Source organism: Bos taurus, chromosome 13 (assembly GCF_002263795.3).
Source record: "Bos taurus isolate L1 Dominette 01449 registration number 42190680 breed Hereford chromosome 13, ARS-UCD2.0, whole genome shotgun sequence".
In the NCBI taxonomy this organism is placed as follows: domain Eukaryota; kingdom Metazoa; phylum Chordata; class Mammalia; order Artiodactyla; family Bovidae; genus Bos; species Bos taurus.
In genome coordinates this window covers 21,616,864-21,632,161 of record NC_037340.1, presented here as the reverse complement: position 1 = coordinate 21,632,161, position 15,298 = coordinate 21,616,864, and the positions used below count along the sequence as shown (strand labels likewise).

The following is a 15,298-nucleotide window of genomic DNA, read 5'->3' as shown; positions in this document are numbered from 1 at the left end:
AACTTTCTGGACTATTAACTAGCTTTTATCTTTTACTTTTTTCAAATATAAGGATTAATTTCATCATAGACATTTTTCATTTTTTTTTTTTTGAAGGAGGAAAGGAATTTCCCTTGTAACCTCAGAACTGTTTACTAACTTACTTACAATGCCTGAATTCCCTTTGATATTTTAAACTATCAGACCACCTAATCTTTTTTGAAAGGTAAAGTCTATTTTAATAAGCCCTGGTGAAAGTAATAAGGAAAACATTTATTATTTGGATGCCTTTAAAAACTGAAAAAAAATTGTTTTGTTGTCGACGTTATGATGAAAGGGAGGTGAATCTTCATAATAAACAAATTCCATTTGCCTTATACCTTTTTGAGTGCTTTACCAAACCTTTACCAAATCTGATAAGAATGGTATACTAATTGTGGGTCCACTGGGAAGAATTATTCTCATGGTTGTCATACTTTCCCGTGTTGTCATGGCTAGATTAAGCCAAGGATCTACAGTCTATAACCCAGGTAACCAAAATGATTGTGTGTTAGTTAGTTGCTCAGTCGTGTCCAACTCTTTGCAACCTCATAGACTGTAGCCCACCAGGCCCCTCTGTCCATGGGATTCTCCAGGCAAGAACACTGGAGTGGGCTGCCATTTCTTTCTCCAAAAGGAACTATAGAAAGAGAGAAAGTAAAGTCACTCAGTCCTGTCTGACTCTGTGACCCCATGGACTGTAGCCGACCAGGCTCCTCCATCCATGGCATTTTCCAGGCAGGAGTACTGGAGTGGGTTGCCATTTCCTTCTCCAACCAAAATGATTAAAAGAATAGAAAATCGATCTTATGAGAATGAGGTCCTGTATAATAATGCACCTTGGAATACAGAAGAAATAAAACCACCCATTACTGAAGATAATGATCAGTTTTCCCTAAATTCACTCAGGAGAAGAAAAAGGGGTAACAGAGATAGAAGATTTAAATTCCCTATAAGGATGACTCCTAATAAGCAAGGTTGCTAAGTAAGGGAACAGAATCTTGAAAAGAACTTAAATATTTATCTAAATTCTGATTGTGCAAGTAAGTAGCATATTGATCTCTAGGAATCATCTAATTCCTCAAAAAAATATTACTTGTGTAACTTGTATTACGGTATTCTTGGGTTAGCCTAATCTCTGGCATAAATAAGTAAGCTGTTTTTTTTTCCCCCTGACTGAGAATACAATGCAACCATGCAACCATGTCTTTTACACTGAACTTCCTAACACATACTGTTACACTTTATAAATGTGGGAACAGATTTTCAAGGAGATTAAAATTTCTCTGTTTCTCCAAAGACTTTTAAGTAGAACACATCAATTCCAATGTTCTTGCTAAAATATGGTCCCATCTAACGACAGGGATGAGTGGACTGGAAACTCAGGACTTCTGTTCCTTCTTGGCAAATTTTCTCAAGATGACACTGAGGTTAACAGGAAATGTGAACATCACTCTGGCGCAAAGCCTGCCTGAGAGAAGCTTCTCCCTGAACTCAAAGCTTGAGTACTTCCTTTAGATGAATGCTGAGTCCCAAACTTCAGAGGTAATCTGTTCTCAAAATTTATATTAACGTTGCCAATTTATTCAATGAAATTTATACTTAAGAAGGATATTTTCCCCTCCAAACATAAGGGTCACCCTATTACAATGTCACAAGGGATGCAAAAATTGCATTTAGGGATGATGCTGTCTGAGGACAATTTTGTCATCTGTCAGTTCTGACAGTTTTGTTTTCAATTTGGTCCTTTTCCCATACATTTTTTAAGTTGATATGTCATATTTTCACTTTTATTCAATTCAATAAATTTTCTATTCCTTCTTCTTATTTATTTATTTATTTTTTGCCTCACCTTATGTGGGATCTTCAGAGAAGACAATGGCACCCCACTCCAGTACTCTTGCCTGGAAAATCCCATGGATGGAGGAGCCTGGTAGGCTGCAGTCCATGGGGTTGCTAAGAGTCGGACTTGAGCGACTTCACTTTCATTTTTCACTTTCATGCATTGGAGAAGGAAATGGCAATCCACTCCAGTGTTCTTACCTGGAGAATCCCAGGGACAGAGGAGCCCAGTGGGCTGCCGTCTCTGGGGTCACACAGAGTTGGACACGACTGAAGCAACTTAGCAGCAGCAGTATGCGAGATCTTGGTTCCCTAACCAGGGACTGAACTTGTGCTCCCTGCAGTGGAAGTGGGGAGTTGTAACCACTGGACTGCCAGGGAAGTCCCCTCTGATACAATAATTGAATATTAAAATACATTTGCAAAAAAAAAAAAATTCCTTTACTTTGGTGGATCTTCTTCTTCAAACAATAATATATCAGAATATCAATGTGTACCAGGATGGCTTTTGAGGAAGCTGCAAATAAAATTCTTTCTGGGATGAAAGAAGCCACAAATAAAACTAGCGATCCTTTTACTTGAGTGATAATTGGCTCAGGTCATGCTTGACTGAAAACCTCTGAAAGGAAAAATGTGAGAACATTCTTCCTCACACAGGAATCAACTTGGCCTCTTCCAGGGCTCAGCCTCTTGTCTAAGAGTTCTGTCAGGATGCCTTTATGTTGCCTGCACATAAGGATATGTCTCTGCTCTGTTCACAGTACAGGTTTGCTTCTGGAAAACCTGCCTTGATTTAACAGTTGGCTGGAATATTACCTCCCACAAATTCTCAGTGAACAAGGAGAAACAGCCATGGAAGATTCACTGTCTTCACCAAACAGAACTGCCACAAATGAATGTCATTCTAAACTGTAATTATAAGATAACCCCTATAATGTTTCCAGCCAATCCACTGCTCTGAAAAGTCTAATTTGCACTGCATTTACTTTCTATATTTGAGAGATGACATAATTAAACAGATGTAGCACAAGTCTAGAACAAACAGCATACGCATGTGATAAATCAAGTCTACCGCTATAAGGAAATAAAAGAGGAACAAGACCTTTGAACAAAAGGGAAAGGAATGATCTAATCTTGAGACGTATTATATTGTAACCTCTTGCTTTACATGAATACATCCAGGACACAAATAATAATCACCTTTGGTACTACCATACCCAAGCAACTTTTAGGGCTATTCTTGAAATAGAGGGAGGTTTCTGAAAACAGAAGCTTTCAAGAAATGGCTATTTACATGATCAGAACTACTACAAATAGCAGTTACATTTTTGATTTTTAATATGATGACCAGCTGCCCAAGTAACATATATGTTTTTATTCTAAAAATATAAACTGCACTAGAAAGGCAAAAGTGATTTAAACCAAAAAATAAAATATATTATGTGATAGGTATGGCTCTGTCAATATTTTTTAACCTCAATTTCTATACTTTTTAAAATAAATCTTCCTTTAGACTCTCAAATAATTTTATAAGAATGTTTTAAATATAGAATGGCACAAAGCTGTTCTTTTGCTGAGAAATTTATGTAAACTCAACAGTCACACAACTATCAGTCAAATAACTTGTCACTCTTTTAAGTTCTTCTTCCTATTAATAAAAGAAATATATCTGCACAACCAAACTATTCCAAAGAATCCAAGCTGTCTTGGCTTGGCTATTTAATTTCACTCCTCCTAAATTATTAGTTCAACACTACCAGAGAGATAGCAAATGCCAATTAGACTTATAAGCCAAACAATATAATTAAGAAGCAGCAATTAGCCTAAATCAACCTCCTTTCAATTTACCCCTACAGCACTCAGACTCTGAGATTACCCTTCTTCTACATACTGGGAATTTGTTGGATCCTGTGGACAACGACAAATGCATCTGACAGGCCCACTTTCACTGGGTGATTGGTCGAACTTATCTGTGTGACCAAGACAGGAATCTGGAAAAGAAAAAGCATATTGTTATGAGTTAGATTTGAATTTCATTCAGGGGTAGGGGTGGGGAATGTCATCATTCTGTTTAATGGATAAAATTAGATGATGGAGATGAAGGGACAGAGAGAGCAGGAAATAGTAAAGAAAAAAGATATAAATATCTGAAAATAACATCTGTTTAGAGCTATTTGATGGGTTAAAGTGACAAGAGGGTTCCTAGTCCTACAGATGGGGCTATTTGATGATGAAAGTAACAGATTCTCCGAGAATCAAATGGATGTTGAATGCTGAAAACTTATCACACATACTGGCACACCATGAATGCATGTAGTGCTGGCTATCATTTCAGAAACACAGATTTTTTTTGGTTTCATTTGTTTTCCCTAAAGACTGTATTATATATTCATTTTCATAGTTGAAAAAAATCCTTGTTTTCAAGTGGCCTTGTAGATATAAAATGTAGAGAAAGACAATAGTGTACTCTTAACTATATATTATTAACATACATTTGATTATTACATTGATTAAAATTAATATTAATAGATAAATTAAAATTAATATTAATATAGTTGATTAATATACAGTGAGATTTGGCATTTGTTTGTTAATGCATGTCAAACTTCACTATCCTCGGTAAAACTCATATGGAAAACACATTATTATGGGTCAGTTTAAGGTCATATCTCCTAAATTTAAATCTCAATAGAACCAAAATCTGAATATTATAGACATCTATAATGCATTCATTTTAAAAAATTAGGACACACTGAGAATATACTAAACATGATACAACAGTAGTAAGACAAATTCTTACTACTAGTCATTTTTTCTAGATTAAGAAAAGAATCATTAGAGGTATGATTACTATTTTTACTACCAGTTTTATAGAGAAAAAAAGGGGAATGAACAATTCTATTCACCATTACAATGAAAAGAATAAAATACCTAGGAATATATCTACCTAAAGAAACAAAAGACCTATATATAGAAAACTATAAAACACTGGTGAAAGAAATCAAAAAGGACACTAATAGATGGGAGAAATATATCATGTTCATGGATCAGAAGAATCAATATAGTGAAAATGAGTATACTACCCAAAGCAATCTATAGATACAATGCAATCCCTATAAAGCTACCAATGGTATTTTTCAGAGAACTAGAACAAATAATTTCACAATTTGTATGGAAATACAAAAAACCTTGAATAGCCAAAGCGATCTTGAGAAAGAAGAATGGAACTGGAGGAATCAACCTGCTTGACTTCAGGCTCTACTACAAAGCCACAGTCATCAAGACAGTATGGTACTGGCACAAAGACAGAAATATAGATCAATGGAACAAAATAGAAAGCCCAGAGATAAATCCACGCACCTATGGACACCTTATCTTTGACAAAGGAGGCAAGAATATACAATGGAGAAAAGACAATCTCTTTAACAAGTGGTACTGGGAAAACTGGTCAACCACTTGTAAAAGAATGAAACTAGAACACTTTCTTACACCATACACAAAAATAAACTCAAAATGGATTAAAGATCTAAATGTAAGACAAGAAACTATAAAACTCCTAGAGGAGAACATAGGCAAAAACACTCTCCAACATGATCCTCTATGACCCACCTCCCAGAATATTGGAAATAAAAGCAAAAATAAACAAATGGGACCTAATTAAAATTAAAAGCTTCTGCACAACAACGGAAACTATAAGCAAGGTGAAAAGACAGCTTTCAGAATGGGAGAAAATAATAGCAAATGAAGCAACTGACAAAAAATTAATCTCAAAAATATACAAGCAACTCCTGCAGCTCAATTCCAGAAAAATAAATGACCCAATAAAAAAATAGGCCAAAGAACTAAACAGACATTTCTCCAAAGAAGACATTCTGATGGCTAACAAACACATGAAAAGATGCTCAACATCACTCATTATCAGAGAAATTCAAATCAAAACCACAATGAGGTACCATTTCATGCCAGTCAGAATGGCTGCGATCCAAAAGTCTACAAGCAATAAATGCTGGAGAGGGTGTGGAGAAAAGGGAACCCTCTTACACTGTTGGTGGGAATGCAAACTAGTACAGCCACTATGGAGAACAGTGTGGAGATTCCTTAAAAAACTGGAAATAGAACTGCCATATAACCCAGCAATCTCACTGCTAGGCATACACACTGAGGAAACCAGAAGGGAAAGAGACATGTGTACCCCAATGTTCATCGCAGCACTGTTTATAATAGCCAGGACATGGAAGCAACCTAGATGTCCATCAGCAGACAAATGAATAAGAAAGCTGTGGTACATATACACAATGGAATATTACTCAGCCATTAAAAAGAATACATTTGAATCAGTTCTAATGAGGTGGATGAAACCAGAGCCTATTATACAGAGTGAAGTAAGCCAGAAAGAAAAACACCAGTACAGTATACTAACACATATATATGGAATTTAGAAAGATGGTAACAATGACCCTATATGCGAGACAGCAAAAGAGACACAGATGTATAGAACAGTCTTTTGGACTCTGGGAGAGGGCGAGGGCAGGATGATATGGGAGAATGGCATTGAAACATGTAAATTACCACATGTGAAATGAATCACCAGTCCAGGTTTGATGTATGATACAGTGTGCTCGGGGCTGGTGCACTGGGATGACCCAGAGGGATGGGATGGGGAGGGATGTCAGAGGCGGGTTCAGGATGGAGAACACATGTACACCCATGGCTGATTCATGTCAATGTATGGCAAAAACAATACAATATTGTACAGTAAACAAATACATTAATTAAAAACACAAAAAAGAAAAAAATCTTCAATAAATAAAGGGACAAGAAATGAAAAGGAAGGGTAAATGCATGAACAAATCTTTAAGTAGAAAAAGCAGCTTGTGGACCACCTGTGGGAAATCCATTAAAGAACATATTAGATCAGATATGGTTGTATAAACCATAATAAACAGCATACCAATAAAAAGAAAGGAAAATAACTTGGAGAGAAGATATAATAAGGGCTATACTGCTTATTTTTGCCTCAACATCATGAAAGTATAAAAAGGGTTATTTCATTGAAACTGACCAACTAAGAGGACATTTTAATGTTTCTGAAATTTGTGGAATTATCTCAAAACAAGTAAATGGAAGATGACATTTTCCCTTTATGTACTAATCGGTCTTCTCCTGAACAATGTTGTGGTATTGCCAATTTTATATCAGTGTGCCCAGTTCTTAACCAGCATTAAGAAGTATTCTGATATGTGGACAACAGAAACAAACAAAATCAAACCAAGATTTTTGTCCCTAAAAGTTTATTTACTAAATGAAACTCTGAGATAATTTATTTAGTAATTGCCAAGTCATACTTGGGCTTCCCAGGTTACTCAGTGGTAAAGAATCAGCCTGCCAGTGCAGGAGACATGGGTTCAATTCTCAAGTCAAGAAGATCTCCTGGAGAAGGAAATGGCAACTCACTCCAGTATTCTTGCCTGGAAATACCATGAGCAGAAGAACCTGGTGGGCTACAGTCCATGGGGTAGCAAAAGAGTCAGACATGACATGGCAACTAAATAAGAACAAGTCATACTTAGTATCAATATATGTGGCTTGAAGTATACTAGGTAAGTGGTAAGTATAGGAGCTGGAGTGGCAGGAAGATGATTCTTGGTGAGCATGTCATGGATTTAAGGAGAGGGAGAAGAAGTCAACAGCATCATCAAGACTTCTGGTCTTAGTAGCAAGAAAAATGGCATGCTTTTCACTGGGGCCAGTGTGCTGCACAGCTTCAGGGTTCTTCCCATTGCTGGCTATGAGCATAGTGTCCTCTGCTTGTGCAGAGAAGACAGCTGTGAAGAGCAGCATAGAAAGGTCCAGAGAAGGAGGAGACTAGGGGCAGGAAGCGATGCAAAAGGAAGAGGGCTGCAATACCACTGGCCTCAAGCGCTCTTCTTTCACATTTTATAGAGTGCATGAATAAAAGCATAGAATTTCTAAAACTCTGCTATTTTATCCTGATTAAATATTAACATGAAAATGTACAAGAAGCTTTTGACTCTCCACATTTTCCTAGACGCCAGCCAAGTCTTTTAGGAAACGATTACATATCATGTTTAGAATAAAACCACTTTTATCAATTGGATGAAATGCTTAATTTGGGAGAAGATTAATGAGGCCAAGTGTAGGCTTTCTCTTAGATTTCTTTCAGGAACACGTCTGCCTCTCTTCACCTGATACTGTCCTATCTTTTCCACTTTGCCTTCTTGGGCTGTTATCTTTTCACTTCAAAACCTCAAAGGCGTGGGGTTGTTCAGCATAAAGATGGTTCATCTACTCACTTACTGCAGTAAGTAATTGGGCCATGTGAGCTCCCTGTGAGCGAGTCAGGCCAGGCTTCACAGCTTATAATGAGAGGCCATTTGTTAAGCTAAATCAGGAGCACGGCTAAAACTACATTTAAAATGAACAATTTTTTTTTTTTTACTAACATCAACAAAGCAATTGTGTGTGTGCATATGTATACAAATAAACTGTCTAGAATTAGAACTGAGAGTGCACAAAATTAGCACAAGGACCTGTCATAGTGTCACAGTCCCCTACTCTATAGCAGACTCTGTATTGGATACAAAGTACGCAACTCAGAGAAGCCATAGCCAAGGGTAATGTCCAAGAACAAAAACTCTGAAACTCTACTTATGGAAGCTATTCTTTATCCTTTCTCCAAATTTATATTCATCCTTAAAATCTCTCCTAAGTTAGTTCCTGAGGATGTCAGTCAGGAAGCCAATCTGCATACAATCTCTGAACAACACCAGCTTTTAAAAAATGTGGCTTCATTATTTTCAAGAGCCTGTAATACTCACCTTTTTATGATTAAAGCTAAGCTTAATTTTCACTTGACCTCCGTATGATTTGTAATGAATCATAAATTTCTAAGAACAGGTTTTTCATTCCACAGGACAGATACAGAAAAGGAGTGTTAACACCAGTTAAAATATGCTTCCATTTCGGCTTACACAAGCATTTGTCAATTCTTTTCTTTTAAGGTATTTTAATTTTCCTTCCATTTCATAAGACATAGATAAGTTTGTTACTTAAGTAAGTATAATTTTTTTCTAGAAATGATACAGTGAAGCAAATGAAGTATGGAGGCAGAAAAGAGTTGGAATAACTAGGTGAAATTAAGGCAGGAAATGGTATCAGGCGTCAGCTTAGGGCAGAGCATGCAGGGCTTTGGCGGAAGATTCAGAGACAGAAATTGTTCTCTTTTCCGTCTGTGGTATTATTCTCCAGGACACAAGGGCCAGACACAGTACTGAAAACGTGAACTTTTATGTCTGTCTCTATAACAGTTAGGTGGGTAACAGCATGCTGCTCGAGTCAGAGGGAACAGAATTTTATTTTTCTCTGTGTTCTGCCCTGCAAACCTTGCCAAAACATTCATTTGTTTCCATTATGGCCCAGCTATGTATCTAATAGGCAGCACAGCATCTCAGCAAGGGTCTGATTGCAGAGCATGTGCTCCCAAGTATGAATCATATGCCTAGCAGAATGCAACTGGAGAAGAATTACTTTAAACTCATTTTTGTTCACTCGCTAACAACAGCAACGTGGTGTCTAATAGCTTATACATGTACCTTAAAAAAACCCCAAAGCTTGCAATTTTAACCACTCTTACCTTCACTTAACCCTTAACTTCCTACCTCATCTCCCTTAAAAATCTAACTGGGCTTCTCCTTATGCAGTAGGACATCCAATTTTTAAAAGTCATGCTCTCTTTTATTACTATCAAAGCAACACATAAAGTCCTGAATATTAGGGCTTAGTTGTCTGAAAACTACATTTGAACAGCAGGGCTTTCAGTTAAATTTGACAATACAAACATCCATTTGCTTTCCTGAATATCGCTGCCAGTTCTCACAATTGTTTTAATCTGCTTCTAGCTTTCAGTTTCTGAATGTTTTTCATATGCCAGCTATTCAGCAATGCACTTAATGGCCTGAAAGCAAAGATGAGCCATAAGTTAAAGATATATTATTTTTAATATTATTATTAAAAATTATTTATTTGGCTGCATCAAGCCTTAGTTGTGGCACTTGGGCTAGGTTGCCCTGCAGCATGTGGGATCTTAGTTCCTCAACACATCACCTGCATTGGAAGGCAGATTCGTAACCACTGGACCACAAGGCAGTCCCTAAAGCTATATTCTTAAAATGCTTCCTACTCTCATTTTCATGATTGTACCCCATAGAAAATCTGGAAGCAGACAACAGGATTAAATTGACAAGAACAGCTCTATATTAAAAGAGGGGCTTCCAACTTCATTTCTACATAAGTTAGAAATGGTCTCGGGTAGGAAAGAAGAAATTGATGAGGGAGACATTGGAGAGAGCACACCAAGAGTAAATTTTCTAGCCAATCGCCAGTGATTGGAAATGTAGGATGAGTGTTCCAGGGCTTCTGATTTCTCAAGAAAGGAGACAAATCTATATTTTTATGTGAAATCTTCAAATATCTAGATGTGGGAAATATATCCATTGGATGAGATGGTTGGATGGCATCACTGACTCAATGGACATGAGTTTGAGCAAGCTCCGGGAGTTGGTGATAGACAGGGAAGCCTTGTGTGCTGCAGTCCATGGGGTCTCAACGAGTCAGACATGACAGAGCGAATGAACTGAAGTGAACATATCCATGTTTTAAATACACATCACTGAACCCTCTGACTTAAAGACTGCCCATTACTGAACTGACAAAGTAGAGCTGGAGCATCTTTTAAAAGAAGAGAGTGAGGCAGGTACCCCCTGAAGAAGCCTGTACAACTTGGCTCAGGATAATGAAAACCATAATGGGGAGATCTTCTGATATGATAGCTGGATAAAGGAATTTGCCTAAACAGTTGGGAATAAAACAGTGAGGGAAAGGAAATGGAATTAGGAAGCATACCCTGGATTTGAGGAGGCCTGGGAAAGTACAAGGCCTTTTGCCTCAAGGACAAATTAGCTCTTAGGTTCTGGAATCCTCAGAGCAGAGAAATGGGATATGGCCTGATATGGACAGGAGCCCTGTGTGAAACAAACCTCTCCATGTCATCTCAAAGATTAAAGGGAAGTGGGGCTTAGAAGGAGAAAATGCACCCAGGACGATCAAATACCTTGTCCAAGGACAACATAACCTACTAGTTGCAGGGCGGCATTAGAATAAACTTTCTGTTCTAAATATAATTATTTCTTGTAGGTCATTGATTCCTACTTCCTTGCTACTTTATTTAGTTATTTTCACTCCCAATATTATAAAGGAAGAATGGTTCAATCTGTCATTATCTTGTACTATGGGAAGTTTTAGAAAATGAAGATATTGGGGAGCTTTAGTATGTGAGATAACAAAATTGCATAAATGCAAATTAATTAGAGCCTAAATAAAGCCATGCAGATACAATTTTGCACTTTATGTATTTAAAATAGAGGGAAGTGATATGATATAAAAACATCTGTATCTACATTTTTCTTGGAATTATTTCTTGATAGTTTAGTGTTTTATGGTTTGCACTTTATGTATTTAAAATAGAGGGAAGTGATATGATATAAAAACATCTGTATCTACATTTTTCTTGGAATTATTTCTTGATAGTTTATAATTAGCGTTTTATGGCATCTGGGTTTTCTGAACCCTGTATGATACATTTATCAAATAAATTTTATTTAAATATATAAATATATCTATACACACACACACACACATATATATATATATATAGTTTCTGGGATGCATATACATTATATTAACAATGTTAAGCATTCTAGCATACACAGCAATAGCCATAACAGCAAATCACTTCATACCTAAGTGGCAATTGTTTCACTGTTCAGTTCTTTTTGGCTTTCTCCTTTTCCTTTGAATTTTTTTTTTCCCTATAAATTTTACAAGCTCACCAAATGTTCACCTTTTAATACTTTCAGGATGATTATCATGAATGAAGGATCATTACAGTTTAAGTAAGAGAAATAGTTCTCAAAGAAATTTAAAAAATGCATTTAGGTTGCCAGTTAAACCCACAACCAATTGGCAATGATTTATTAATTATGCATCCTTCCACAAAAACAGTAAATGTTACACTAAGGAACATTAGGATGAAATACTTATATGGTAGAAGAGATTAAAACGTAATTTAACCTAATAAACAGTAAAGTTCCTCTATATATACTTCCTCTAAAATTTGCTGCAGGATGAGGTAATAAGTATTGGTATTCAACCATGAAAATGGATAAAGTAGACTGACTCTAAGGTAGGACATGTATTCCTCTATGGCCATAAAAAGACTGCATGACTTTTCTTTTTAATCGTATTGTCTGAAACCTCCCACGAACTAGTGAAAAAAAAAATAATCAAATTTACAATAGTCACAAAATGGATCACTTCCTTTCCAAGTCTGTATCTGAAGTAACAATAAATTCAAAATATAATAGGAGAAGAAAGATGAAACAAGTTAGAGAAATGCAACTCCTAAAATATGATAGTATACTAGGACAGGCAGCATCAAGAACTGTAAGAATTCTGGTTTCAAATCTGTAATGTTTTTGGAATAATATTTTGTGTGTGTGTGTAAACAGGCAGTTTCCTTGTTACATTATCAATAGACCAAGAATTTCAGGGTCTGTAGTATAATCAAGAGCTCTCCTGGTGGCTCAGTGGTAAAGAATCCGTCTGCCAATGCAGAAGACCTGGCTTTGATACCCGGGTTGGGAAGATCCCCTGGAGAAGGAAATGACAACCCACTCTAGTATCCTTACCTGGGAAATCCCATGACACAGAAGCCTGATGGGCTACAGACCATGGGGTTACAAAAGAGTTGGACACAACTTAGCGACTAACAGGGCTTCCCTGGTGGCTCAGATGGTAAAGCATCTGCCTACAATGCGGGAGACCCGGGTTCAATCTCTGGGTTGGGAAGATCCCCTGGAGAAGGAAATGGCAACCCACTCCAGTATTCTTGCCTGGAAAATCCCATGGATGGAGCCTGGTAGGCTACAGTCCATGGGGTCGCAAAGAGTCGGACACGACTGAGCCACTTCACTTCACTTCTTAGCGACTAACAAGAATAATTGTAAAGCAAACAAACATCACTATTCAATGGTAACTTAAAAAAAATATACTGAATCTGTGTTCTATTATGACAGCTAGTTATTCCTATTAACAGAACAGAAATGGTAATTTGATTTTTCCAAAATCCATTTATCTGAGAAAGGATCTATGTTTTTATCATTATTTTCACTTATGTACACCTTCTTTTCATTTTTTTTTTTAATTAACAAAATAGGGTCTTTCCTGGTGGCTCAGTGGTGAAGAACGCCTGCCAGTGCAGGAGACACTGGTTCCACCCCTGATCCTGGAAGATCCCACGTGCGGGCAGAGCAACTTGGGTACCACAACTACTGAGTCTGTGCTCTAGAGCCTGGGAGCCACAATTGCTAGGTCCACATGATACCACTGAAGCCTGCATGCCCTAGAGCAGGTCCTTGGCCACAAGAGAAGCCCCCACAATCAGAAACCTGCGTACCGCAAGTAGAGAGTAGCTCTTGCTCTCCGCAGCTAGAGGAAAGCCCTCACAGCAACAAAGTCCTGGCACAGCAATAAACAAAATAAATAAATAAAAGTATTTTAAAAATTAAAAAATAATTTTAGTTCTGTATATTTAATCAGAACAGGACTATAAAATTATACTCCTTTATGTTCTTACAATTTCATTAGCTCTATAGCTTAACTCCTGACTTTATGGGACGATAATTGTGTAATATATTGGAGTCCGATGGAAAGATTATTAAAAAGCAATCATTAAAACATATTTATTGAAATGAAACAAATGAGAAATAGATTTGTGACTTGTTGTACATAATCTTCTTGGGAAAGAAAAAAACGTTGAGGTGTCCTCGGGTCACCACATTAAAGAATATTGCTGTGGATTGTCCATATGAAGCTCTGTAACCTCAGGCATATCAATTAACCTCTCTGTCTGCATAGCTGTAAAATCAAGGTAATTGTGTATGACCTAACTCCATAGTCAAGCCACTCACATTTACTAAACACCTTCTATGTGCCTGTGCCTTTGTGGAAGGATAAGAATATAAGATATTGCTGAAGAATTGAAAACTATCATGTGTATGAAAGCACGTTGTCAAGGATAACACATTAGGCAAACAACTATGTCACACTCTCAAATTATAAATGCTTTTCTAGAAAGGCCAGGAGCACCTAGCTGTAACCTCAAATGGGCAGGAGGGTCTTTACTGTGGCAGATTTTACAAGCAGAACCTTGCCTTAGAAAAATAAAATACAAGACAGTTATCAGGAAGAAAAAAGTAGAACAGAAAACAAGGAACTGGTTTTTAACCAGGAAGGAGAAAGGGCAGCAAGGCAAATGACAAAGAAATGACTTCCTTTAGAACTCTAAATTCACAAGGACTGATAGTCTGGGAATATCAAGAAAGTGTTAAAATTGACTCTCAGCTTAATATTCCCATGACAATACAGGAAAATCACAATGGAAAATTTCTCTTCAGTTAAATAAAGAAAAGAAAAGGACATTTAAAAAATATCAATCTCACTACAAAGAGAGAATAGGAAAAATAAACTGTTACTATGCAGTGTGAGACACCCATTGAGAACAGTATAAATAAAGATGACAATTTTGATAATAAGGTTTAGAGAGAGAGAGAGACCACAATAAGAACACAAACCTCTGTTTTGACAAAGCCTACAGTTAGTGCGATTTCAGATTCTAGACTTTCTGACTCTTCATCTTTCCAGAAATTTTACCACTGTTAGTTACAATGTCGAAAATAACATTGCATAACATTACTTGGCAGTTCCAGCAATACACTGGATTACAATGAAAACCAGGAATGCATAAGTCCCTTTAAGCAATATTCTCTCAGATTCCAAGGAGCGTGATGTAAGGAACAGGTGGGCTATGATATCAAAACAGCTTTGGGTGAGGATGCAACAAGCAGAGTAGATCTTCTCTTCTATTCTATGTCCACAAGTGCCCCAAGTAAATGATTAATTCCACATGGAAGAATTCTTCAAAGGAATGGAAACATTTAACATGGTTACGAGATTTCCAAAAGTTGGCCTACTTAACTGAAACATAACCATCCCTCACTTTATAGAAAAGATAGATTTCAGAAGACGTGACCAAAGTGAATCCTTTTAAAATCATTGGCATCTTTTTTAGAGTCAGGGATTCATTTCCCAAGGGAAAAATAACCCTTCAGTGGGAAATAAGATGGTGAGTCAGTATTGCAGTATTATAAATACTCATTTAGACATGGTCAATAATGCCCATTATCAATTCACATTGTCAGAATTTCTCTCACGATTAGTGACTGCCTAAAACATCATTTCTGATACTTCTGAAACTTTATTCTTAAATTCTTTGCTACCTTCTCCCCAAGTTTAGGTTGTC

General features: G+C 36.8%; 1 protein-coding gene across 7 annotated transcripts in view; it reads right to left on the bottom strand.

Annotated features, from left to right (window-relative positions):
* PLXDC2 (plexin domain containing 2) overlaps positions 1 to 15,298 on the bottom strand; it is a 430,201-nt gene that overhangs the window by 110,220 nt on the left and 304,683 nt on the right. For all 7 annotated transcript variants that reach the window (XM_005214189.5, NM_001077928.1, XM_015473986.3 and 4 more), the window contains one exon: positions 3,752 to 3,851. In XM_005214189.5, coding sequence (XP_005214246.1) covers positions 3,752 to 3,851 — 100 coding nt within the window. The remainder of the gene's footprint in view (positions 1 to 3,751; positions 3,852 to 15,298) is intronic.